Source organism: Haliaeetus leucocephalus, unplaced genomic scaffold (genome assembly GCF_000737465.1).
Source record: "Haliaeetus leucocephalus isolate CR32 unplaced genomic scaffold, Haliaeetus_leucocephalus-4.0 Scaffold773, whole genome shotgun sequence".
Taxonomy (NCBI): domain Eukaryota; kingdom Metazoa; phylum Chordata; class Aves; order Accipitriformes; family Accipitridae; genus Haliaeetus; species Haliaeetus leucocephalus.
Genome location: NW_010973209.1, coordinates 4,747,278 through 4,773,892, shown reverse-complemented (window position 1 = coordinate 4,773,892; position 26,615 = coordinate 4,747,278). Strand labels below are relative to the sequence as shown.

The 26,615-nt window shown below is 40.2% G+C and overlaps 1 protein-coding gene across 1 annotated transcript in view; it reads left to right on the top strand.

The window, feature by feature from the left end:
* Positions 1–26,615, top strand: part of ARHGEF12 (Rho guanine nucleotide exchange factor (GEF) 12) — a 43,442-nt gene that overhangs the window by 2,531 nt on the left and 14,296 nt on the right. Inside the window, exons 4-28 of the mRNA XM_010581442.1 lie at positions 7,311–7,409; positions 7,870–7,919; positions 8,759–8,816; positions 9,542–9,720; positions 10,321–10,398; positions 10,911–11,030; positions 11,663–11,797; positions 13,415–13,486; positions 14,291–14,383; positions 14,996–15,106; positions 15,524–15,622; positions 15,925–15,967; positions 16,375–16,480; positions 17,310–17,447; positions 17,951–17,983; positions 18,730–18,844; positions 19,942–20,047; positions 20,277–20,489; positions 20,906–21,035; positions 21,343–21,378; positions 22,008–22,162; positions 22,825–22,971; positions 23,782–23,867; positions 25,363–25,488; positions 26,299–26,413. Coding sequence (XP_010579744.1) covers positions 7,881–7,919; positions 8,759–8,816; positions 9,542–9,720; positions 10,321–10,398; positions 10,911–11,030; positions 11,663–11,797; positions 13,415–13,486; positions 14,291–14,383; positions 14,996–15,106; positions 15,524–15,622; positions 15,925–15,967; positions 16,375–16,480; positions 17,310–17,447; positions 17,951–17,983; positions 18,730–18,844; positions 19,942–20,047; positions 20,277–20,489; positions 20,906–21,035; positions 21,343–21,378; positions 22,008–22,162; positions 22,825–22,971; positions 23,782–23,867; positions 25,363–25,488; positions 26,299–26,413 — 2,533 coding nt within the window. The 5' untranslated portion in view covers positions 7,311–7,409; positions 7,870–7,880. The remainder of the gene's footprint in view (positions 1–7,310; positions 7,410–7,869; positions 7,920–8,758; positions 8,817–9,541; positions 9,721–10,320; positions 10,399–10,910; positions 11,031–11,662; positions 11,798–13,414; positions 13,487–14,290; positions 14,384–14,995; positions 15,107–15,523; positions 15,623–15,924; positions 15,968–16,374; positions 16,481–17,309; positions 17,448–17,950; positions 17,984–18,729; positions 18,845–19,941; positions 20,048–20,276; positions 20,490–20,905; positions 21,036–21,342; positions 21,379–22,007; positions 22,163–22,824; positions 22,972–23,781; positions 23,868–25,362; positions 25,489–26,298; positions 26,414–26,615) is intronic.

The window sequence follows — 26,615 nt, the reverse complement described above, 5'->3', positions numbered from 1 at the left end:
CTGCTGCAGCCTTGCACCTTTGCAGTCTGCTCCATGCTTTCTGTCTGTGTACCCAAGGCTTTTATCCTTTACATGATTTGCATGGTTGGCTCTGCAGCAGGGAGTGGGAGACTGGGTTTAAATGTTGCTATTAGCTTGTAGTTTTTGTAGTGGCTGGAAACTAACCTGTACCTGGCAAGCACAGGCTGTCACCTGGATTCTCCTGTTATCTGTTGATAGTTGGGAAAACTTGCTGGGGCTGCCTTTCTTGGAGATCTTGTGCCACGGAGTATTTTTGGCATTGTATGAGGACACAGCTTATGCTGGACTCCAGAAGAGTTTTGTGGTTGTAGAGAAGTCTGTGTCTTGCTCTAACTGTGGAGGTTAATCTGGATGAGCCAGCAATTCATCTTTTTGCATTATTTGTAGAGGATCTCATGTCAGTTCCTTTTCATGTTTCACAGAAGTGGAAAAATGTGTCTGTAAATAATTTAAAAAAATGTAAGAATATGAACTTCACCATTCTTTGTTCTGAAGAGGGAGTAACTTCCCTGGCAGTCCTGTATTGTGTATTACTACTGTGTTGTGGGCTTGTAGGCTGGAACAAATTGACATATAACAGTTTGGCATAGGAGTAGCCCCACATATCATTATGTTGTCAGTACACCATAACGGGTGCTGTTGGAAAGATTGTCTACCAAATACAGCCTGTTTGCTCATCTTCCTTCTTTAGCTCACATCAGGTATGTCAGTCTTCAGGCTGTGACACACTCTCCATCCTGCCTTTATGTTAATGACTTGTTGAATTTCAGATCTCTAAAGATATTTGCACTTGTATCTTAGAAACTACAAGGTAATAAGTTTTCACAAGTTGGTGGGTGGTCTTTTGGATCCTACCAGCTTCTTAAGACCCTTGCACCTAGGCTGAATCTGGCTAGTACTGCTACATTTCATGTTTCTAAGTGTGCATGTTCAGCTCTGTCTTGACTCCAGCCATGGGTTGCCTTTCTTTTCCTTTCCCATTTTTTTCCTTGATAATTAAAACAGTCTGTGATACTTTCTGATTCGTCTCAGTGGAGAAAATTGCTTGCTACATAACCTGCTGTGGGCTTTTGGACAGATGCAATGACTGTTCCAGTATCAGCTTTATCATTCCACTAGAATAAAACTGCCAGGTGTTAATGGCTGTGATCCAACTTCTTAAACCACCTATGTAATACAAAATGATGCTGTCATAGCTCTGATTGTAAGGAACATTTGAAAAATAAAAGCAAAAAAAAACCCCCCAACCCCCCAAAACACCAACCTTGAAGAGTTCCTTTTAAACCAACATAGGCGTGTTAGCAAAAGCCCTTCAGTTGGTGCAGTTTAGGGAGGTGTGATCTGTTCCTTCTGTGAAGATGAGATCCCTTAACTTTCCCTGGAATTTTGAATCACATGCTTTTCTTTAAAAAAAAAAAAAAAAAAAAAAAAAAGCAAGATGTTGGTCCTGTTCCTCAGAAACTGTAAACACGTTTTGAGAGTGCCGTGATTTGCTTCAGTAGAGCTGGAAACTTGTCTTAGGGAGACCTGGCTTGCTGCAGCTTCTATGTCTTCGTCCCATGCTCAGAGAATGAACAGGGAAATGGCCTGCTTGAAAAGCATATATTTTGGGATGATGCTTCTGATGAGCTTGCGTTGAAGCCTTTACCAGTTCTTCTCCTTGCCAGATAGATGCTGGTTAGTGACAGCACAGACTGACTTGATCCCTATGTCTTGAACCTGCATTAATTTTTGCCTAATGCTGCTTACCCATAATATACTGGAGGTGCTGTCAAACTGTTGTAGGTTAATTACAGGAAACATTTGGTATGCTTGATGGAATGTATCTGTGTTTATACTTCTCCTTCAGTCTGCACAGTGTCCTGGTTTTTCATGTATGGCAGAAAGAAACATAACTTCCGAACGTAAGCCTTTACTTCCCCCGAAGTTTCCTGCAGATGCTCTATCCATGTCCAGTATCTATGGGAGCAGTTTCCACTCATCCTTCCTTTCCAGTGGCCTTTGCTGTGTTGGGCATTGCCCTGCCTTTTGTCTCTACCCTCTACTTTTCCCAGGTTCTGTGGTATGTGTAGAGAAGTCTGCTGTTTGCTTTGGATGGGACCAAACTATTTAAAAACCTACAAGTAGAAATACTGTACTGATATTTTTCTCGATGGTGACTGGATGGTAGCTGGCTCTTTCTTTGGCTAGCCATTGGAAAGTGAATAATAGAAAAGTCTTGAATGACAACAGGAAGAGGAGGTGTGGCTTTTGTGTATTTATTTGTTCTTATCTCTCGAAATTCTTAATTAAGGGGCAAGAGACCAGAATTACTTGAAGTATATGAATGGCTTGGCGGGGGGGCAGAGTGGTTAGGTAGGGAAATTGTTCTGATATACAGAAGTTGATCTGTAGCGACATGAAACTTGAGTGAGATGTTTTCTTCCATAAATCCAACCATCTCATATCTGTGTATTCAACAAAATCTAGATGATCAGGAGAGAGATGGAGTGTAAGTTTCAGATATGTTATAATTTTACTAATTAGTGCCATAACCTCCCACAATACCTGATAGCTGATTCTTGAAGTAGAATTCTTGTCTCTTAAATGAACTTAAAATTGAAATCAGCTTTCAGGGTGGTAGGTGAGATATCAGTTACTCTTCCCTTTTCCCCATGACTTGGTTGCTCTCCAAAGATATCTTCCTTTTTATTTAGTAATGATCAGTTTCTGGCCCAAATATTAGACTAGACCATATACATACTCGTTCACATGTGCTCACCAACTCTGGGAAAGGTTTTAAAATCTTTTTGTTTTGAAACGCCAGAGTTTACACCTGTTCAGATGTTTTTAAGTTGAACTTGCTTTTCCTGGTTTGTTTCTTGAGTTCTTGTCAGCCTTGTGTCTTTATGTTGTGGCCACCATTTTCCCCAACTCTTGAAAGGACTCTTGGGAGCCCCTCATCACTACCCTTATAATAGCCAGAAACAGCTGTGAGTGCAAGGGGCACTCGACCACAGGGGTTGAATGTATCGTTGCTATGGGAGCAGATAGTCCTATTTATCATGGTTAAAATACATGGTTCTTTTTTTTCTGGAAAGGTTTCCCAGTCTTGTTTTATGAATGGTATTCAGTGCCATTGTTATTAACAGTTTTATCAAGACACTATACACTGCGCTAATTTCAAACAATATAGTTTTTGCACTGACTTTACAGGACTTCTGTTGCCAGGTTAGTGGAAGAATCTGAAGAATGCTGCTATTATGGCATTTGGTATGAAGATCACAGTAATAACTAGGACTAAGTGAAATTCGGAATTCCATCCTATGAGAAATTTTCTTTATAAAAGCTGATAGTTTTATTTATTTTGTGGAGCAGCGTTTCTGAAAATATTTTGCAGAAATAAAGCTTCCCAAATGAAGTGAAACATTTGGACGTTCTCAAAACCCCAAGGAGTTTGTTTTTGTTTATTGAATGATTCATTTCAAATCACTATGTTAAATTGCATTTTCCCATTGTGGCCTCATGCCTCCAGGGAGGTTATAGTTCACAAGTCTCCTTCCATGCCATGTCCCACACAGTTTGATCAGAGGAGAGGCTATGTTGTATTATGGGAGATGTAATTCATGTCTCCATGCTCTCTAGTGAGTCAGGTTTTTAGAATGAACCCCTGCTCTATTTGTTATGCACTGCTAAGAAAAAGATTTCCTATTTTATTGAATAACTTCCAAATATTTAGGATGTCTAGAAGAGAAGAAGGTAAATGATCTCTTCACTAGAGAAGCTCTTGGACAGACAAAATGTATCTGGCAAGACTGTTTGAGACAATCATTTTTACCACGGTGTGTCACTGACCTTGAGAAGTTTGGACTTTACCCTTCCCTGTTATCCAAAAAGCATACTTGTAAGGGGTTGGAGAACTGAGCCACGACGTCGCAGAGGGAATAGTGCCACCTATTGAAGAGTTGATCGTCTTAGCTTTTCTTGCAATTCCTTTTTTGTGAGACTGGTAATTTCTAACTGCTTTTACTTCTAATCTTAAACCTCTTTAACTACAGCACATGGTTAGCTGCTTTACTGTACTCTTGGCTTGAGGCTATACCAATGAGTTTGGGGAATTATCATATGCATGAGGATGAAAAAGGATTTTTAACACTTTTTTTCTCCACAGAATTTTATGAATCCACTCAAGATATGAACATGTAGTCTGATTTTGTGTACTTAAAGCATAGTTACAGTGACGTCTCCTCATTTCATGCCATCAGGATACTGTCATGTGAAAGCAAATGTGGGAATAAGATTATTGTTGATTTGATTTTGAGTACTATCAATGATGAGTTCTGTTGACCTTGTAATCTTTACTAAGCTTCAGCTGGAAAAAGTGAAATAGCATGGTAAGATATTTCAAAATGAATGACTCATGATTTTCATCCAGGGAATGCTAAGAATTGGAACACAAAAGCAAAAAAGGTGAATGAAAAGCTGATTGCCACTTGCTAATATGGACTCTTCAGTGTTGCCCCAATCTCATAAACTTTAATTAAAGTGGGTGAAGTTGGTTTAGTTAGTAATTTAATGTAAGAGTTACTGTATGTACTTGTGATGTCCAGGCATGACAGTAACAGCTATAGAAAACTTTACGTTGCGTGTCATTGGGCTCTCAGTGGTTTGTGGCTTTCCTTTCAGTCCATTCCAGAGTGTCTAATGAGGTGTTCAAGGTACAAGACGTGGGTTATGAAAACATTGCTGCTCTGGTCTTAAAATTCCACCACTAAGCAGATTTCAAATTGAATGTATTTTGCTTAAAGAACAAAAGTGAGCAAATGACAGATTTGGGGAGGTTCTTTGCTACTTTTCCCTTGCAGAGTACAAGAGAGCACTTGAATGTTGCTCTTTTTAGCCTACCTGGTTCAGACAGGGAGTGCTATCAAAGCTGATCTAGTTCTGCAGGTAACAGTGTTATCTTCAGAAAACTTCCAGATAACGTCATTAAAACCACTATAAAGCTGTTGTGTATCTCTGTCAAGCACGGTATCTCTCAGCTGGCCTATACAGACTTTGTTCCAGCCTTTTATATTGTGTTTAGGAGAAGGGTTAAGTGCCTGCTTCTTGCCTGAAGGAAACAAATGCAGGGAAAAAGCAATTACAGACTAATTTGGGTTCAAGTTGTCCTAATTTCAGTTGCCTCCCCATTCTAAAATTAAAAGGTGGTCTTGGGTGAAATTGAGACTTGTGGTGTGAAACAGTTTAACTTGATTATTCTTGGAACTTAAATTGCACTCTGTAAGGTCAGTTTATGTTGCATCTCCTACTGCATTGCCTCTGCTTTGGCATCAGGTTCATTCAAGGAGAAAGCTTATCAGTAGATCTAAGGGTTATTGGTTCTGGAAAAGAAAGAAATTCAGTGGAAGAGCAACAGGTACGCAGGGCTATACTGTGCCTTTAAACAAGGACAGCTCTTATGAGTCAAAAGATTAGTTAGTGTCTTACTCATAAAACCTGTACGTCTGGCAGTGGGGTTTAAAATGAGCTGTTTTTATGAAATAGCATATGTTCCCTTTCCCACACCCCACCCTGGGGCATCATTCTTGCAAAGTGAGACTTAAAGAAGCTTGGCCATATAGAAAAATGGGAGGTACAAAAGGGAGAGGCATGTTCTTTCACTTAACCATATAAAGAGGGTGTGAAAGGTGGTGGGTTTTTTCCCTCTTGTCTGCTCTCACCTTGCATCCATTCCATCAACTTACTGCAGATCGCTGTGTATGGCATAACTTGCTTCTACTTTATCAGCAGAAGGTGAGTTAGTGGGATATGATACTGTGACCAGACTGCTGCAGAAGTGCTGGAATGCAACCTCTTTTCTACTACTCCCACGCCCATTTTCAATATGCCACACTCAAGGAGAACAGGGCTGACTGGGCAGACAGTATTTTCACTTGAGGCTCCTGATTTCCATTAGGAGTTGCTCCAGAGAAGTGAAAGGAGCTCTAGTGGTGCGAGAGTAATTTAAGATATGGGTATGACTCCACACTCTGTTGCAATTCATTCCTTAAAAATTATTCCAGAAAAGAGAGTCTTGCTGGGACAGCATCTTCATAATTCCCTTTGCTCCCTCCATACTAAGTGGAACTACTACAATTCTGGTATCTGATTGTGGAGAACTCCAGTTCTTTCTCAAGATGCTGGTGTAAGAATGAAAGGCTTTAGAAATGAAGAAGCAATGCAAGCTGTTAGAAATAACAGTGATGTTTAGTAGCTAGTAGTTTCTGCTGGGTAAATAAAAGAACATCCGTGAAGCATTTTGCAGAGTTCCTAAAGTCACTTTTCTGGATACCTTCATTGTGGTAGGCTTTTTGCAGATGCTCCTAGGAAAGTGGTCTGCAGTGAATATGCCAGGACTATTGCTTTGTTTTGTTTTTCCCTTATTTTGTTTTCAAGTGAACAATAGACATACACAACATTTCAGTTTTTCAAAATGCTGCACCTACTAAGTACATTTATCTCTGCAACAGTATTTATGCTCACATTATACTGAGTAATCCTAACACCGGGAAACAAAACAAGTTGCCTTTGATGTCACACAGCAAGTTAAAGGAGGAACAGATTCCAACTTGCATCTCCTGGGATTTTGCCCCTGTACTTCAGTAGCTCAGGGGGAAGCATGGTCTTGATTTCAGAAGTCTTGTTCAGTGTAGCAAGTATGGCTTGTATTTCATTACTGCTGCTGTTCTGGTTCTGTGTGATATTCTCATCTGAAACAGAAGGTGCCCCGAGTTGAGATTTTTGCTGACAATTGGGAGAACTACTGATCAATGAATCTGTTTTAGTCCAACCTGCTGATGTTAGTCTGAGAGATTTGTGACTTACTTTTTAGAGTGGATTGTAGAAGTTGTTTAGTGGTTTTGATGTGTACTGGAACATGACAGCCCTCTACCGTACTTTGAAGAACTATTAATACAGACAAAGGGAAATTGTGCTCATTGGTTCATGTACATAGCTGCTGCTCTTTAAAAGCTGCTTTTACCTCAAGTTGTGTCTGATGTGTCAGAGCTGTCTGCATCTCTGCTGTTGTATATCTCTGTTTTGTGTAACCGAAGCAATAAGCTTGACCTGTCTTGACATTCCTGTCTGTTTCTGGACTGATGCCCTGTTTCTGTCTCTCATATATTTTTCCCTCTGTTGTGCTGTACCAGTTTCTTTCAGTGCTCTGTGATTATCTAGGAGGATAAGGTTTTGGACTGATGCCTAGCATGTGTCTCTTTGTATTTCTCTCCTCTTTCTTCTGCCCTTTCCCCACATTTCTTATGCAGGTCTTGTTCAACGGTGTGTTGTTATCCAACGGGATGAAAACGGATTTGGGCTGACAGTCAGCGGAGACAATCCAGTCTTCGTGCAGTCCGTCAAAGAAGGTAAGCAGACTTGCTAAATGTGCTAGCCAGAGAGCAGCCTAGAGGGTTTTCATGTGAATCAAAGAAACATGTGTATGAGCTGGAGGAGAAAACTCCAAATGCCTTCCTCACAGGTGGGGTGGCTGTAGCTTTGGAATAGATGTGCAAGGACAAAGAGTGTTGCACCATTGGGATGCAGCAAATCGCCTCCTCAGTGTCTGATGTATTTGGAAACTGATGTCTTGTGTCTGAAAGGAAGTAAATGACTCCTTGAAATGTGGTGGGATTGTGGCTTGATATGTCCACTGCAAAATGAGAACAGAACTGCTCTAGATACTCAGATATTTTAATGTGATAGAGACAGAGGAAGCTTGCGTGAGTGTGGGAAGTAGCTTCGTGTGGAACTGCAGAAGTGCTTAAACCATTTTCGCTTTGAATGGTTCTATTGAAATTGGAACTAAATGATTTCTTGCCCCTCTAGATGGAGCAGCCATGCGGGCTGGAGTGCAAACAGGTGATAGAATTATTAAGGTAAGGGCATTCAAATCATCAGAGAAGTGGATCCTTTGTATTAAATGTGCTCTTTCCCTGAAAGAATGTTACTGATATGTCTTCTGTGATGTTTGCGTTTGCCTGTGGGATAGAGGAATGGTCTAAGTTTCTGTGTCCTGGGGATACTGAAACAGTAACCACTGAAAGCCCCCTGCTGAATGTTAATTTTGTTGTGGAGACCACTCTCATTTCAGAACTTTATGGGCAAGTTCAGCATCCTACAAGGCTCAAGTATCACATATACAATAAAAACAGAAGTGGCAGGGGAGAGAAGGAACGGAGAGTTATTAATAAATACCTGTAAATAAATATTCTTCTTGGATTATTGTTTTTCCCCTAACTGCCCCGAGATCCATGTCCTCTTTTAGTCTCAACAACTAAGAGATCAAGTCAGTAACTAAAAAGACTGTCTGAACTATTGTTGCAAAATGATGGTTGTGCTACAGCAGCTACTGACACAGAGCTGGAACTTCAACTAGGCATTTAAATTAGTGAATTAAATTAGCTACCCTAATTTTTTTTCTGCCCAGTCAGAGTGGATTGCTTACTGCTTTTTTTTTTTTTTTCCTGGTTGGTTGCTTGGTTTTCTTTGGTATGTGTGTATAGTTTTCTTTTTGCAGAGCTCTGCTCACTGAGAAACTGTTAGAAGGATAAATTGTTTATCTGTTAGTGTCTTGAAAGACATAGTAATGGAGATCGGGGTGGGGGAAAAAAAATACTGTTCCTCATTCTACGTGCTTATTGTGTAGTGTGTGGGTACCTTTGGTTGGAAATCAGTAGCTAAACACTGTTAACTTTCTCTTCCTCCCTACCCCCAGGTGAATGGCACTCTTGTAACACACTCAAACCATTTGGAGGTGGTAAAGCTGATCAAGTGTAAGTAAAGGCAGGTCATTGTTTTTGTCACTGTGCTCCTTTAAAGCATGAAAGGTATAATTTTAAAGGACCAATGACCGATTCAGCTATTAGGTGACAAGGACAAGGTCTAACCATGCCCCATGCTGAGAGATAAAGGGTGTGTATGAAACGCTGAAAGGAAGTTGGGGTAGTTTTGAAATCTCGGACTTGAGCTGATACCTGCTTCTGCAGTTTCTCCTTAGCTTGATGTTTGAAGTTACCATCAAACCTTGCCTACGTGTGTTCCCATCTTTTGATTCCACCTCAAATACCATAGCTATTCAGGCACTCTTAACGTAGATTGCTGTGTGATGCTTGTAAAGTACTGGCATTTCTAAAGGAAGTGTTGTCTTGGTTGATATTCTTTGGACAAGGAAGAAAGTGGTAGTGGTTCCTTCCACCCTAGCACAGTTGATTTAGTGGCATGAGCATATGTATACTGTAAATGCAACCTGATAGACTAGAAATTGGATTGTGTGTTTTTATTAAGGGTGATTATCATGACAGTTTTTGGATTACCTGAAATTTAAACAGACATCTCTAAAACACAGCTGACAGTGCTCTCGGGTTCTCTGGTTTGAAGAACAAATGGGTGAAGAATGGTCTAAGTTTTGTCTCTAGGGCAAGATGGCAACCAGAGAAACAGCAACTATAGAAATCTGAAAGTGTGTCTGAAATGTGAATTGTTCTTGTTCTCCCTGCAGCGGGTTCCTATGTAGCTCTCACTGTTCAGGGGCGCCCACCGGGGTCGCCCCAGATTCCATTAGCTGATTCTGAAGTGGATCTGGCAGCATTTGGGCATATGTCTCCCATCATGACATCTCCCCATTCACCTGGTACATCAGGAAATGCAGAAAGGATTACTAGCCCAGTGCTTGTGGGGGTAAGATTTAAAGCTCTCTTTCCAAAGAACCACCATAGCAGTAGAAGAAATGTAGTCACGTATTTTTTTCTTGAATTGTTTTGTGCTGCTTGCACAAATCACAAATTGGAATTGGAATATTTATCCTGCCACCCAGTGGGCATTTAATCACATGGGGAAAAACATTTGCAAGTAAAAACATCTAGTCTCATCTGAGGTAATACAAATACAGTTGAGGGGTTATTCACAGGTTGTCTTTAAGATACACTGCAGTTTGTATGATGTGAGTTTATACATTGTCTGGTCCAAGACAGTCATGCTGTAACTTGTTAAAAAGTGGATTTTAAGGTGTGCAGGCATGTGGCAAAGAAGAGTAGGGAAAGCAAATAAGCAAACACTTCTGGTCTGTCTTTTTTTTTTTTTTTTTTTTTTACTGTTGATAGCAATGTTCAAAAGTAGGAAAGAATGCATAGGATAAGATTTAGAAACTTGAATTGCTTCTTGTGGGGCTTTTCAGAGTCCATGCTTAAGAAGTAGATGAAAAGTGGGCATATCCATTTTCCTTATATTTCTTCCCAGCTCCACCAAAAAAACGACCCTTAATCTTTTCATATTTTCTAGGAGGAGAATAATATTGTCCACAACCAGAAGGTGGAGATTTTGAGAAAGATGCTACAGAAGGAGCAGGAGCGGCTGCAGGTACTGGAGTTGCAGGAGTTCGAGGGAGGGGAGGAAAGTATGATGTAAATACAAAGATTGGTTGTTGAATCACTACTTAGCAGCATCTTCAACATTCCCTTGCATAGCTTGTGTTTTACCTTAGCTTTTCTATATACTGGCCTAACACCAGAGCTCTAGTCACTCTTACCAGCTTTTGAATTTTTAATCCTTGGCAGAGTAAGAAAAAGTTTGTGGGAGCTTTCTTAAGTGGAAATGTACATATCCATCAATCTGATCTAATCCTTGGTCAAGTAAGCATCTTTGACTCACTGAGAGATTTCAGTAAATCTCTAGAGTTTTATTTTCATATGGCACATGAGAGAGAGGAGAGCTATATAAAATGGACATTCTGTAGCATCTACTTGGTAGGTGTGCTGATGTGCGGTTTATTATTTAAAATGTGTAATGGAATGAAGATTAGTAGTAGGCTGTAGTTCAAAGCTTTGACATTGAGGAGATACTGAGAGAAAGCTCATAAAATTATTTTTCAGTCTCTGCAGGAAGAGTATAGCCGATCCCCTACCACACGACTGCTCAAAGAGATACAAGAAACAAAGAAGCATATTCCTCAGCTGCAAGAGCAGTTGTCCAAAGCCACGGGCTGTGCTCAGGTAACAGAATCTGTCAGGCTTCTCTGTGGTGTGTTCCAGGTGAAAATTCTTCGGGGATGATAGTACTCTGGGCAAGCAGGAGTTCCCTGCCATGCTCTTTTGTGCTTGTACAGGCAAATTGCACCCTCTAGAGTTGAGACTTGTAGTTAGGCTTGCAGAGGCTGTCAAGCAATACAGTGCAATGTCAGTATATGAAGTAGACATTACAATGGATATTCAAATAATCTGTGAAAAACTCCTTTTAAAACGGGAAGTGTAAACTATGATGTGTTTATTAGTCTGTCTGTCAATACAACTTGAAAGAAACCTGTGAAGTCATTCTTACAGTCGAGAATGAATAACTGGAAGCTTGAAACAGCTTTGCTTTTGCTTTTGGGAAGAAAAAAAGTAGGTGGTATTATTTTTCCCCTTTTTCCTCTGCTTATAATGTTAACATAATATAATAAGTCCTGAAAACTTGGTGTCTTCTCTTAGAAAAACATTGCAGCCTTTTCTAGATACATGAAGAAAGTTTTATAAATAATGTGAACTAACTGGGTTTTGAAACAGCTAATGTTTAAGGATTGTTGAAATATTGAAATATTCTACTTGCTCTGTGCTGTCTCCCCTCCCAACTCACTTTATCTTTTTAGGACGGAGTCTTGTCCTCCAGGTCTGTGACGGAATCGCTGCAGATCAGTGAAGCAGAGGCAGAGAGTGGGGATTGTGTGAGCAAACTGGATTACAGTGGTGACAGCCCCTCCCGACCAAACAGTGACATTGCTGATGTGAGTCTCGAACAGCTCCATGTCTTTGCTTCTATACCTTTTGGACTTGGTTTTCTTGTGGAGACTCTTCATGTTTGTGTTGTCCTGTGTATCATACATATGTACTCTGTAACACTATGTATTGCTAGAATAGGCTTCTCAGTACACACCAAAAATATTTCCCTGAGGAAACGTACTATATTGGACTTCCGTTAGGGATGGGGAAAGAAATAGTGTGGGTTTTGGGTTTTTATCCAGGATTAGATTTTCCTGGCACAATCCCTGTAACCAGGCAAAGAAAGATGGATGCCAGCATTTTTCTCAGAACTCAGAGATGCCAATTAGAGCATCCTTTAAGGGTATGGTAATGTTCCAATTGCAGTAACTGTGACTCAGAATCCAGTCAGTGGGCAAATTGCCATGAAAGTGCGGAGGAGCCTTGCTTCTACCAAATAAGCTTCAATTATTGCCAACAGTAAACGCTCTTAGTCTGTTCACTCATTAGTTATCAATCTGTGTGCTTGTATGGTCTCTCTATTGGAGTGCCTTAGCACCTAATCCTTAATTAAGTCACTATCTAATTAGTGCAGAGGAATTGAGACTCTGTACTTGGGTGTCGGCCTAAGTTTGTTGTGGGAGCTAAATTTGTACTAGCAGTTGGGAGTGAAATGAAGGTGGGTCAGATATGCCTCCAAAATGTGAACATATATGACTCTATTTTAAAACATTCCTCCTCCCACTCCAAATCTGACTAAATATCCCCCACATTTGTATAGAATAAACGCAGAACAAAATTCATAGCTATCTTCCTGATAAGCTTAATCCTGTCAGTATTGTGGATGGTGTTTGATGACTGGAGGTGGTTGACACACCAAACATTCAAGCTTTTCAATCCAAAGTGACCCTGAGAAACTTTAGGATTGGGGGTGAAAGAGACATCTTGAAGTTTAACAAGAAGTCCAGAGTTCTACAGCTGGGGTGAAATAACTCCATGCATCAATACAGGCTGGAAACCAACAGGCTGAGTAGTAGCCTAGCTGAAAGGACCGGGGTGTTATTGTGAACGCATCTTTTACTGAAGATGAGCCAGCTGCACATGCTTTTTGCAAATAAAGCCAAGTGTCTACTGGGCTATACGAAAAAGAGGATTGCCAGCAGGTGGAGGGAAGTTACTAGCCCCTTCTGCTGGGCACTGGTGAGACTACACCCAGCTTAACTGACCCCATTGCTGGGAGCCCCATTTTCAGAGGGGATGTTGAGAAAAGGGCCTAGTCAGAGAGCTAGCAACATGGGTACTACATAAACTGTCAGAAGAGGTGGAGAGAGCTAAGAGAAAGCTAAGGACAGGTGCACTAGTAGATTTTACAGCTCTGCTCTTATTCAATGTCACTAGCTTTCTTACTGAAACTGCTTCTGCGTTTGGTTGGGGTTTTGTTTTTTTTTTTCTTTTTTTTTTCTTTTTGAAACTGTGCATGTAAGTCACACATTGTAGTTTGGTTGTTCATACCTCAGCTGTCGAACAGCTCACTCTGTGAGAAAGGAGAAGTTTTGGCTGTTGCGGCGGAAAAACTTACTGTGCAGTTCTCATTTTCCTGGATTTGCTGGTACTTACCAGAACTGAACTTCCTTCTTTCCCAGAGTCCTCGCAGTGGCTTGAAGGAGCGGATTTATCCAGATGAGAGCCCAGAAAAGACTGAGGTTCAAGATACTGTGAGTATAAAACACAAAGTGTCTCAACAGCATCTTCTGTAATGGGCCCATTAAATCCTTGCTGTTTTCCCCCCACTTTCTAGAAGGAGCATGCATAAACTTTGTTTTAGAAAACAAAATGCAATTAAAATCGTGCAGGGGAAGTCAATTGGCTGAGTAAATGTTTATGGAGCTTAAGAGCAGGCCCATTTAGAGGTGAGAAATATATACTCAGCAGTAAAATAGCTGGACCTAAAATTCGTAGTGCAGTTGCACATATTTTATTCCTTGAGTCCAGCAGTAGATGAAACAATCTTTTCTTTAGGATATTTAGTCATTATGAGGCTGGCGTTATCACGGATAGCCTCAAGAGTAGGTAAAAGTGGAATATATTAGGAAGTGCATACCTATCTGAATGTAGTATTATCTTCCTTAAGATGACTTCTGAAGTATTTTTTTTCCTCATCTGCTTGACTTTCCAAAGTCATATTTCTTCATTTATACTACGATGGCATTTGTCATGTGCCACATGCACATGTGCTCATGTCTGTAGATGATGCAGTTGGTTTTGGATCATCCGATTTAATGTTTCTGAATGCTTGCAACTTGGGAGAAGCATTTGTAAGGGGATCTCGTAACTGCAGACTTGGACAAGGTTGAGTAAAGACACATGGGTTTCCACTGAGTTTTGAGAAGGAAAATAAAAATGATAGTAACATCTCTAACTTGGTAAAGAAGGTTTACTGTGCCAAGAGAGTAATAGCACTGTACATTTCTTCCTTCCCTTCCTTCCCCTTCTCTTTCCTTGCTTCTGACTCACCCCAGGATTCCCAGTCCAGTGTTGGAAGTCCTTTATCCCGCGTGGGGCCTCAGATCATTGGAGCAGAGGATGATGACTTTGACACTGAACAGGAGCAGGTGGGAATGACTTTTAGCCTCAGCTGCCACTTTTCCCCCTCGACCAAAACTCTGTTCCTGTGTCTAAACTACAAGTTCTCCATGACTTGTTTTTATTGAGCAGTTCTTTGTGGTGAATTAAGAATTAGAGAATGTGGTTCCTGTTATGGCTGATCTGGCCAAGTAAAGACATTTGGAGAGTTTATGACAATATGCCATCTTTGATTCTTTCTGTTACTCTTTCTTTCTCCTCATAACTTCAAGCTTTCTAGAAATTAATTTGCCTTGTTTCATTTTCTTTTGCTTATTTAGTTTCTACGAAGTTCTGTATTACTGTCACAGCAGTATAGTTGCCATGGTTTTTGACATATTTATTCTGAGTTATTTTAGCTGTCCTTTGCTCTGAATTATATTTCATTATATAGTACTCAGTGTTCAGGAGAGTATTTAAAAGAAGTGCTCCTGTTGTAAGCTCTTCCTGGGATGTTAGAATGGCATTGCAAAGGTTCTGGAATTGATCAGGTTTTATTTTAATTAAACAAACAAGGAATTAAGGTGTTGGAACAAAGCTTCCTGGTTTTTCTCACAGTAGCTGTCTTGAATTATTCAAATAGTTTCCATGTATCTCTACAGATTAACGGACAATGCAGCTGTTTCCAAAACATTGAGCTCCTGAAATCTCGCCCAGCTCACCTGGCTGTTCTTCTGCATCATGTGGTGTCCCAGTTTGATCCTGCAGCATTGGTAAGAAGTTCTGAAATTGTATCCCTGGCCCATATTGGTAGTCTTAACCAGAGTGTATCAGGATCTCCTTGTTCTTGTGTAGCACTGTCAGTGACATGGCTGGATCGGCAAGGAGAGAAATGCAGATCCTGTGTAGGCACAAGAGTATTTCAGATAAATGAAGAGAAGCACGAAGAGAACTGTTTCTCCCGTACTTATTTGTAAACAGCTAAATGTATTTAGCTCTTGAAAGCACTTCATTCCACCCTAAGGTGGTGAGATTATTTGTCTATGGGGAAGGTCTCCCCCCCTCTCCCCCCAGAGTTTCAATCCAGCAATGCTGAATTCCGTGAAATATTTTAAAGGAAACTTGGACTTAGGGATGTTAGAAGAGTTCTCATGGTATCACTTCATTTCTTCCTCCCCTATTTCCCACAGTTGTGCTACCTTTACACAGACTTGTACAAGCAGACCAACTCCAAAGAGACTCGGCGTGTCTTCCTTGAGTTTTACCAGTTCTTCTTGGACCGAGCTGCAGTAGGTTCCAGTCATTTCTCTCATTTTCAAGCATACCTAGCAAGTTGACTTTTACTTTTCTCCACTCTCCTGAACTGGAAAAACCTAAGGAGTTATTTAAGTCCTTCAAAATAAACCGTTTTTTTGTTTAAGTGTTACCAGTGAATATGGCAAAATGAATGGTGGATAGCCTCAGGTGCCTGGTAACAGAGTAAATCATGGTGAATGTGTTGTCTAATAGGAGAAATAATTTTGTGATATGTAAGCATTATTGGGGTGGTGTTTGTTGTGTATGTTCTCCCAGCCTTTCTTTTCTTTTGCAGAATCTAAAAGTTCAAGTTCCAGATGAAATCTCCCTAGAACTAGGTAGGGTCCTCTTGCCTCGGGTATCTATTTCTGCAGTTTCTACTGTCTGAGGCAGTCCAAGCAAGTTTCTGAAATGCACTTGGGGTTACTTCAAACATACATGTTATGTGTTACAGGGAGAGACAAATAAATACTTCTTATGTTTCTTGGGGAGGGCATAATGTGTGCTCTGATACATGCATAAGTGGTGGGAAGCATTGGCCACATTGGCATGTACATTTTTTAGTATGATAGTGGATGTGACCAAAGCTGCTTACACTTAATGCACTGAAGTTGGTATTATCAGCAAGTGAAAGGCAAAAGGGTACTCTAGGGTGGGTTAAAGTATACACGAGTGACTTTATTCTAAGGTGGGGAGGACTGTTCTCAAAAGCATAATCTATTAACTTTTCTCTTCTGACTTACAGACAGACGAAGGCCAGAACTCCTTCCTGAAGAGCTTCATCGCCAGTTTATACAAACTATGCAAGATAAAGTCTGTCCAGAAGTTCAAAGGAATCTGGAGGATTTCAGGTAACAACAGTTGTCTGTGTAGTTTTTGTTTAATTCATACCTGCCCTCGGTCAACATGTCCAATACAGGGGAAGTCCAAACTTGAGGGACATAGTAATTCATCTGGGACTGAATAGGAAGATACCACTGGAGAGGGCCTCCAGGGTCACCCTGTGATCAATCCTTGAATGTTCTTTGACACTGTGTTGCAAATTAGCAGTTGCAAGATCAATTTTAGAACTTGGATTCTTCATTCCTTGAAGCTATTTGAGGCAATTTCAGAATATTTTTACTTAGGTGATGTTATATAAATCCTTCTTACTGATTGTGTTTATAATCAGCTTTTTTTTTTTTTTTTTGTGTGTCCTTTTTTCCTTCTCTCTCCCCTTTGGGCACAGAATAATCCACTGTAGAAAGCTGTCATGGGCATTTAGTAGAATTTGATAATTAATATTCCCTTTCATGTGGAGTCATAAGAGCTCTGTGCCAACATGAGACATTACACCAAGACAAGTGTTCAGTAATGGACTTCTACCTAAAAATGTCTCAATTCAAGTATATGCTTCAAATACACAACCTGGGATGCTGCAAAAAGAGTAACTACTTTTTCTTGACCCTTGTAATGGCTGCCTGTCTTGATAAATATCATAGAACTTTATCCCTCCAAAGGCTATCTTAGCTATGTTTTACGGTGCGTGCAAATGTTATGGAGAAATGTCATGGCTTCTCCATTTTCATACAGAAACCGATAATGAAACCTGTTTGACATTCTGAATGTCAAGAGGTTGCTTTTCCTTGTTACAGGTCAGTATTCAATTTCAAGTGATGCTTCCCTCTCCCCATTTTTTAGGCAGAAACGTAGTATGGGATTGACCCTGGCAGAAGGAGAGCTGACCAAGCTGGATGCAGAAAGGGTTCGTGACCGGAATGCAGTGGAGAAGGAAAGAGCATGTGCAGAGCAGATTATTGCTAAAATCGAGGAAGTCTTGTGAGTAACAGCAAGTATAACTGGGCAGGTAAAAAAGGTTCTACTCTGAACCTGACAACAGCAGAGCAAGGAATTAGGAACTAGAAGCAATCTGAAATCACTATGTTTACATTGCTTCTCCTGTTTGCTATCAATGTATGTTTGAATAATGATAGCCAAAAGTAAGCTAATAGTTAGGTAAAGTCCATGTATCTTTTCAAGGAGGCTACTGTTCAAATAGCAGAGTTAATGCGCTCGTTGTCAGCTTGTGCATTATTAGATCAGAGTCCTTTTTTTGGGTTGTAGAAACTTATAGGTTCAGAATCTATTTTTTTCTTTTAATGTGAGCTGAATCCAGTTTTCTCAGCTGAACCTTCATTTTTGTTTACTCCCCGCCCCCCCCCGCCCCCGGACTTTCTAACACTCTAAAGGACACTTTGAACACAACTGCTGATGCTGTGGTGGATATGACTGGGTGTTAATTGGTTTTAGAGTTTCTTTTTAAAAGTCTTTCTTGTTTTTAGGATGACATCTCAGCCTTTGGAAGAAGACAAGAGGTAATGGAAGTTGTGTGGGCTTAGTCTGTGAAGTAAGAACCCCAGTGCTGGCTCTTGTGTTCTGCTGAGCAGAACAAGACAGCCCTCTGCTGGCTCTAGCCAGAAATTAAGTTTCTAAATGCCCTGGCATAATTTGAATTCAGAGCATCAACCTCTTGCTCTCAACCTCTTCTTATTCTGAAGTTCATTGCCTCTGTTTCAGGTCTGAAAAAGTTACTGTTGCTGAGAGTTCGTGTTTCTTTTGGTTTTGTTTTGTACATGTTTCCATCTGGTCTAACATTTATTTTCTTTATGTGCCTTGCCTTGTTCAGTTTGTATGTATTCAACTGTCTGGGTAGCTTTTACTAGACTCTTTACAGCAACCATACCTTTTACTGTTACTTATTCTTACCATAACTCAAAACTATAATGTGACTTCAAATATGTATTTAGTTTATCAGTTTAGGACCTTCTATGTAATTCTCAAAATCCTGTTTTTACCTCCTAAGCTGGTACGCCTTTCATATATTCCATCTTTTGTTTACAAGAGGGCAAATGCTGGTACTGGCTGAGTCTGTCCCGTTGTCTGTGATAGTTCATTTCATATTAAAAAAATAGAGATTCCAAGTTCTTTTAATCTAAAAATGGTTACTTTCTCAATAGAACCTTTGCATTTGACCTTTTTCATTTTCTTGACAAAATATGTTTTCCCCAATACATTTCTCCTTATCCTCCATCTTCTTTTTTTTTTTGTATATACTTGGCAGTTCCACAATGCAGTATGTGATTCTTACTTACATGAAACACCTGGGAGTCAAAGTTAAAGAACCTCGGAACCTGGAGCAGAAGCGTGGCCGTATTGGTTTCTTGCCAAAGATCAAGGTAGTAGTGCTGTGACCAGAGTGCATTTGTTTAAAGCTGCCCAGCACGGGTGCATCATTAGAATTCAGATTCTACTTTTGCATGACACATTCAAAGTTGGTATGATTTTACAGTCTTTATTGCAGCATCAAGAGGATCTGGGATTACTGAGCTGCACAGAAAACCTAACAGTTGAAATTGGGTTCTACATATGTTTTCAGACACGTGAATTAGAAATGAGTTGCCTTCTTTCTTCCTTTATTTGTGTGCCTGAATTCTAACTACTTGTTTTTCACAGTTCTAGCCTTATTAAAACTCTGGGTGAGAAATGTTTCATACAATACAACCTTGAATCACTTGAGGATCTCATTAAGGCTAATCAGGCTGTTGGCCTGCATACTTTAGTTTTCTTCTTGCAAACCTTGCCCAAAAACTCATGCTTCATGATGCAGGAAAGGTACTCTTCCTGCCTCCCACACTATCCCAGTTATATAATGAATTTTTCCACCAAAACTCCATCTCTGTGGGTGTGTTCAGTCGTCTCCCACATATGGGGGTGTATCTGGTCACAGTAGCTACTTATTTTCATCAGCGTTCCATCTTCCTTTGAAATGTCAAGACTGTTACGAGCAGTTCTGTACTGACAGTGTGAAAAGGTTAGATCAAGTGTTCGCAACCTTTCTGAAGTGGTAAGATAAGTTGTATTTCTCTCTCCCAGATTAGAGTCTGTATGCTTGTGGAGGTTTGGAGTCACAAGATGATGTGCCTTAGCGAAACAAGGTGCTACTGGTCACTGTAAATTGGTCTCTTACCCTAGGGAGGAGAGTGGTTTCTAGCTCCTGCTAAGTAAAAACCAGGGTGTGTGAGTTTTTGCTTATAACAGATGTGTGTCTCCCTGCTGCTAACCCTGTTATGCACACCTCATAGTCTGTCTGTAGGCTGTCTTTGCCTCTGATGCTGCAGGATGTTGACCTCTCAGTAACTTGTTAGAAATAAAATTCTCTTGTACCAAACTCCTGCAGTTTTAAAGAATTAGTCGATATCTCAGTAAATAACTGAATTTGAAGAAACGAGTGATCTGTTTGCTTTGCTTTTTTTTTTTTTTATGTTAACGGCAGCAAAGTATCAAGAAAGAGAAAGAAGGAGAGGAAAAAGGAAAGAGAAGAGGCTTTCCTAATATTCTGGGCCCACCAAGGAGACCGAGTCGACATGATAGCAGTGCAAGTATGTCAGACAAGGAAATATATGTTCCCTAACTATTAGTCTGAAAGCCAGATAAAGTCTTTGCTGTCTTTTAAAAATCCATACTAAGAGTACTCAGTAAACTTCTTGATTTTTAAAACATGTTTTTGAAGACACACAAACCTAATTTTGTCCTGAAATGCTTCCTCTCTTCATCGCTGAAAACAGGTAAAAGCTTTTTCAGCAATATAATTGCTCTATGTTTGTTTAGTTGGCAGAGCCATGGAAATGCAGAAGCCCCGCCACCCAAAGCACTTACCTACAGCATCTTCTGTTAGCCCAGAGCCACCAGATTCTAGCAAGATGCGCCAGAGTGGGTCCTCCAGTGATGGAACAGATGCGCCATACCCAGCTGCCAACCCGATGTCTCCTTTGGCAATGGGTCCCTTTTCCTCTCCAGAGGGAAGCAAGGACAGCGAAACAGGTAGGATGATACTAGTAAAGAGGAACGATTAAAGATTGTGTTGTGAATGGGATATGCAAAGCACAGTTCTGATGCAACAAACTTGACAAATTAGGAAATGTTTTTATGTCATTAGACATGATCTTCCTCGCCTTAGTCATCTTTTCTGACTTAGTCTCTGGTTCAAATTAGGAAATCTTGTCACAGCCAGAAATTGTTGTTACGTGGGTTCTATCACTGTGGCATTGGATCATCTAACAGGGAAAAAAACCCAGTCTCAAGTGCCTGCTTTTGTAAGCACAAGTCAGTGTCATCTGGAAACATTTGTCACTTGAGATTTTTCTTACCGACCTAGGAATTCAGTTCCTCCAACTCTAAGCTGAAATGAGGCTGTGAAGTTCTCTTACGTACTCTAATTTGGTACGGTCTCTGTCTAGGTTTGAAGCAGACTGGAGAAGCTCCACCTGCTAATGACTGTATGGATGGCACACCCCGCACACCTAATAATACCTTTGAATTCCCATCTCCTTTGGAAAACTTGCAGGAGGAGGAGGGAGAATCAGAGAGGTAACTATGGTGCCCTGGTTGCTTGAGCCTTGGAAGAGAGTTGATGTGACAATGGCTGTTGAAGCTTCATCCATAAAACTATTAGTGACATCATTTTGTTAAACATTATTGGTAGAAGTAGGAAATGCTGGTCTGTGTCTGCTGCTATGGTAGTACTAGAAAACTGTGTATCAGGAGGGTGAGGCTGACATATGGACAAAATGTTCTAGTTGGGAGGTTAGGCCTTTACTCTGAAGTTATGCTGAATGTCTGATTGGGGTGAAATTCTTGCATAAGCTTCCCTACTAATTTCTTTCGTTTTTTGCAGAATGGTTGACATGGGAACACCAAAGCCTTTTCGCAAGTGAGTATGCTTATAAATGTTTGAACTTCACTGAATTTGTTTAGATTTTAATAGGTTATGAAGTAGAATGCAGTAGCGTTCATTGTTCTGAGCCAGTACAATTGTCTGCATGATCTTTCCTTTTCTTAACGCATATAAGAAATGAGACACTGGCATCTGTATATAGGACAGGTGGAGTGAATCATATGCAGATAAGCCCTTTGATCTATGCGTGAAATATAGTGATTGTTGTATCTACTGATTTGAATTGATGGGTTAGGGAGTTGAGATTTCCACATTTTCTTTTTAAATCTGTGTATTGCTGTTAGCTCTGTGTCTGCAGATAGATGGAGGAAAGAAATTGTATTCTGCCCTTTCACCAGCTTGATATTTGACTTCACATTATTTTATCTATATCATTAAAAGGAGGGTTATGGAAATACTGTAACAACAGATACTTTCTCTTAGTTCTGTAAAGGGCAAAATTAGAAAATGTGCCTATAGGTTCAGATATCTAACAGCCTCCAGCTGTTATGGAGAGCATATTCATAATGCTTTACAACTGAGATACAAATACTTAGATTTTCTCTTCTTTCTCCCATACATCTGTGCCTAAAAGGGGAAGTATCTGACATATTTTTTCATGTTAGGATGGACAGTGTTGGTTTCACAGATGTACAAAGTGAAGATGAGCTATATGATTTTGACATGGACATGGACCCTCCCAACTGGCAGCAACTTGTGAGCCGAGAAGTGTTGATGGGGCTGAAACCCTATGAAATCAAGCGCCAAGAAGTGATTAATGGTGAGATGGATATTTTTTCCTAGCTCACTAAGCACAAAGTTGAAACCTGTCCTCTGGAGCTCTGAAGTTCTTAAAACTAGGTCTTTCTTCACTGATCTGCTCAAAGTAGTGGCCATGTATTACTTCTGATTTGCAGAGTTCGTGTGTGTGAAACTTGTTACTGAAAAATATCATGAGATGAAACTGATCCAGTCCTTGGAGAAGAAATAAACAATATTAAGTGGTTTGACACTGAAAGGCCAGTTTGCAATATCACGTTCTGTAAAAGAAAGCAAGAGGCACTGTCTAGACCATTGGAAAGCACATGATGCAAATGGAAAGCTACTACCAAACTTCATCTTCAAAGCTTCGTCTCAATTTCAGATCTTACAATCCTGCAGAACACTCTGTGTGCCTATATGAGCTGCTAAGAGCTCACTGTTTGTTTGGAATAAATTACAAGTCACAAATCAATTGGCTTCTCTGTTCACTCAAACATAGAAATGCAGCAGAGCATGGCTCCATTCTGGAGCAAGCTGGGATATGGGCCAGCAAGGGAGGTGTTGATGAGGGAGAATTCTGTAAGTTCATACTTCTGACTTCTGTTTGCTTCACATTCGGATCCACGTTGCCACGCCTTTTTAAGTAGATAGTTACAGTCCTGCTTTCCCCTCTCTCTTCAGAATTGTTTTACACCGAGAGAGCTCATGTCCGCACGCTGAAGGTTCTGCATAATGTCTTCTACCAGCGTGTCACCCGGGAAGGGATCCTGAACTCCAGTGACAAACGGAAAATCTTTTCGAATCTGGAGGATATCCTTGGGCTTCATGGTAAGAGCAGCTGAGGTGCCTTTCAGCTTTGTAGTCTCAGCTGAAATTCTGGATACAAATATCTGAAAAATTTAAGCAAGTGACCCTGAAACAAGAGGCAACCTCGTACAACACTTCAGGTGAAAAAGAATACATACCGCTGTTCTTCCATTTGCACGCAGTTTTTCCATTTCTGTTTTACAAAGATATTTTGATAAAGAATGCATGTCTCCAGTGTTTCAGATACTTGCTTTTTCTTATCTCTGTGCACAGACTCTCTTGTGCTGATTCATGCTTTGACACAAGGAGCAATGCTTTGATGACTGGTCTTTATGGGTCAACTTTCAAAGCATTACAACTGTTGTTGAAGAGAATATGAAAACAAATGTGGAAAGAATGGTGTCTTGCAGCTGGTTTTGAAAGGTGGCCCTTCCTACTTGTTTAGAGAAAGTACTGTTCAAGAATCAGAATTTCAGCTCTGCCGCTGAATAATCACTTGTATAATTTCATGCAGGCGGCTTGAAGTGTGTTCTACATTATTGCTGTGTTTTTCAAAGGGCAGTGATACTGAGCCTCAGAAAAGATAAGACCGGAAAGGTTCTTAAGGGTCATTTGAAGACAGGTGAGACGTAAGCACAAAGGAGTTATATAACATTTTCTTAGATATTCTGCTGAGTTTATTATGTTGCAGGACACTTTTTTTTTTAATTTAATTGAAATTATTGCAAATCTACTCTTTTCATAAAGTAGCTTTTATTTTAAAATAAATGCTGAAAATTAAGCAAACAATTTGAGCAGTACTAATGAAATTTAATTTTTTTTTTTTTTAAGTTGCACTGAATGATCAGATGAAAGCTGTCCGAAAAAGGAACGAGAGTTTCGTTATTGGCCAAATTGGGGAAGACTTGCTTTCCTGGGTAAAATCCTTTTTTGCTTTCTTGTACTTGAAAATAATCTTTCATAGAATGACAAAGAGCCAGAGGTTAGTGACGGTAATTCCCAGCTAATAGGAATTACGACCTTCTAACTTGAAGGTCTTAGAGTTGTCATTTCTGTGGAGCCAACACAGAGCTAGAGAAGGAGGGTTGAAGGAAAGCAGGAAGAACTCATAGGATTTTAATTTGGATAAAGATAATGGTAATTTAAGGAAGAAAAAATAATTCTTATGATGTGTGGGTAGAGTAGAAAGGTAGTTTTGGAGACATAAAGGTGAGAGTAGGATTTTGAAAAATAAAATAGCACAATTTATTTCAGTAACACTGAAATGTAAGTCTTGTGTTGCCTGTGGTGCAGTTAAAAGATAGTTAAAAATACTGGTTTCCAATCCTACAATTTACGTGGCTGAACCTTTTCAAATGTATAGCACTGTTGCAGGCTTCCTTTCTGAGTTCTAAATGACAGGAGCAGGAGTGATGTAGATTCTTTAAAAAACCCCTAAATTCTCTCTTAGGAATCTCCCAGTTTGTTGTTTGTTTTCAAGCCAACTTAATTTAGGATTGAAGATCGATCTGCTTATTCTTTTCAGCTTGTCATGCAGAAGTCCCTTGTGGTTTTGTTTTGGTTTTTTTTTATATCCCACTGTTCATCTAGTATTCCAGAAAAAAAAGACAAAAATGAAAATCAGATGTGGCTGGTAAAGAAACACCTCCAACCCTTTCAGTTCTCCTGTGTGTTATGAAAAAGAAAGAAAAATACCTGCTAGAGCAAGCTAGACCTTAAGCTAATAGTTATATGCCCTTGTGTAGTGTTCTGGCTAAGTGGCTAAAACAAAAAACTGCAGGATCTCATTCTCCAGAGTGACTGTTTTCAGGAGTTACTACGCTGCATCACAGACTGGCTAGCAGGAATGGGAAGAGTTGCAGTTGCGGTAACAGATTAACCATCTGTCATCTGCAGCACATTTATCAGCCCTGCTCATGGCTATCATTTCCCCTAGCTGTGTTTTTCTAATACTTTTGTTTAGGAAATACGATGTTATGTTATATTCTGGTGTTTAAGCATGGGTGCCCCTGAGAAACAAGATGACCTTTAGTCTTGGCTTTGCTGACCAACGGTCTGGTAAATAATCCCTTGTCGTTCATCTGAGTGCAGTTTTTTCTGCTGTCCTTATGGTTGACAGTGGAGACATGGCACTGTATTCTCCCTCTGAATCAGCAGTGCATTTATGGAAAGGATTGGATGTGCTAGGGCTGGAGACAGGATAACTGTAGAGTTTGAGATGTAAAAAGGTTCCTCGGTAGACTGGGAAGACAAGGCCTTAAAAACAGGATGGAAATCACTTCTCATATTTTGCCAGTAATTTCTTTCTTCCCTGGCGAGACCAGTTCTGCTGCATGGCTATATATCTGTTGAAAATGGCGCATGCTGAACTTGAGTCTACCTAAATTTGGCTCTCTTGGCTTTCTGGCACAGTTTAGTGGACCAGCAGAGGAGAAGCTGAAACACGCAACTGCCACTTTCTGCAGTAACCAGCCCTTTGCTCTAGAGGTCATCAAGTCACGCCAGAAGAAGGACTCTCGATTCCAGACTTTTGTGCAGGTGAATTTTATGCACGGGTTTGAGCTGCCTGAGGATGTGGCTGGTGGCCAGCATAGCATAATGAATGGTTGTAGATAAAGTTATTATAATTAATGACATCATGTTGTAACATTGTCTTCAGATTGGGATCATTTCCAATACTGTATTTATCTATGCTAATCATTTCTGGAGGACGGAATCTTTAATTTTGGGGAACACAGAATGTCCTGATAGAATGCAGGAAAGCACATGCTGTCCCACACAGGAGATGGCATCTCACCTGAGGTGGCTGTTTCCCAAGAGTGAATACTTGCGTGGGGAAAACTGCGTATAGTAGTGCAATTTTGATGCATGCCATGGTCAGAAGACAGATGATGTACACCTATTCTGCCTGCCGGGAAAAGGGCTTGAATACATGTGGCATTTGGAGGAGAGAACATTATCTTCATTACCATAGGCTGGGAAGAACTCCAGTAATACAAGGGTTGAGGTTGTATTGAAAAATGTACTGCAGTTTTGCTATAGTGTGAAAGCCTAAACTGATGTCTTCCCTGTATGGTGGTGACTGAGATTGATTGGAGATCGTAGCAGGCCTCTGTGAAGTAATGAGGGAAGGAAGCCACTACTTTTGTGATGAGCCTTTCCTATATGTAATTGCAAATGGAGAGGGGATGTGTTGTCTGAATGATAGATCTTGGCATTTCTTGTCTTGTATTTAATTACTGGAAAGTGAAGTAATAGACGTTTATGTGATGAATAGATGTTACACGTTCAGGTAATTATAGTCTTAATAAAAATGACAAATGTAGTTATTGTGCTGTTTAAATTTAGGATGCTGAGAGTAATCCACTGTGTCGCCGGTTGCAGCTGAAGGATATCATTCCCACAGAGATGCAGAGGTTGACTAAGTACCCCCTTCTGCTGGATAACATTGCTAAGTACACAGGTAAACCTTTCCTCTAGGGTTTGTGTATGCATCTCAGCTGGTTTACTAGGCAAATGTGATTTCAAAGCATATGTTGAAGAACAGTTCAATTTTATGGGTCACTATCTGTTTTCATTGTGACCTTGCTGCTGCCTTCCATGTGGGAGGGCAGGTTAAAAAAAAAGATCAAAAAAAAAATTCAGTCTTTGTTTCTAAATTAACT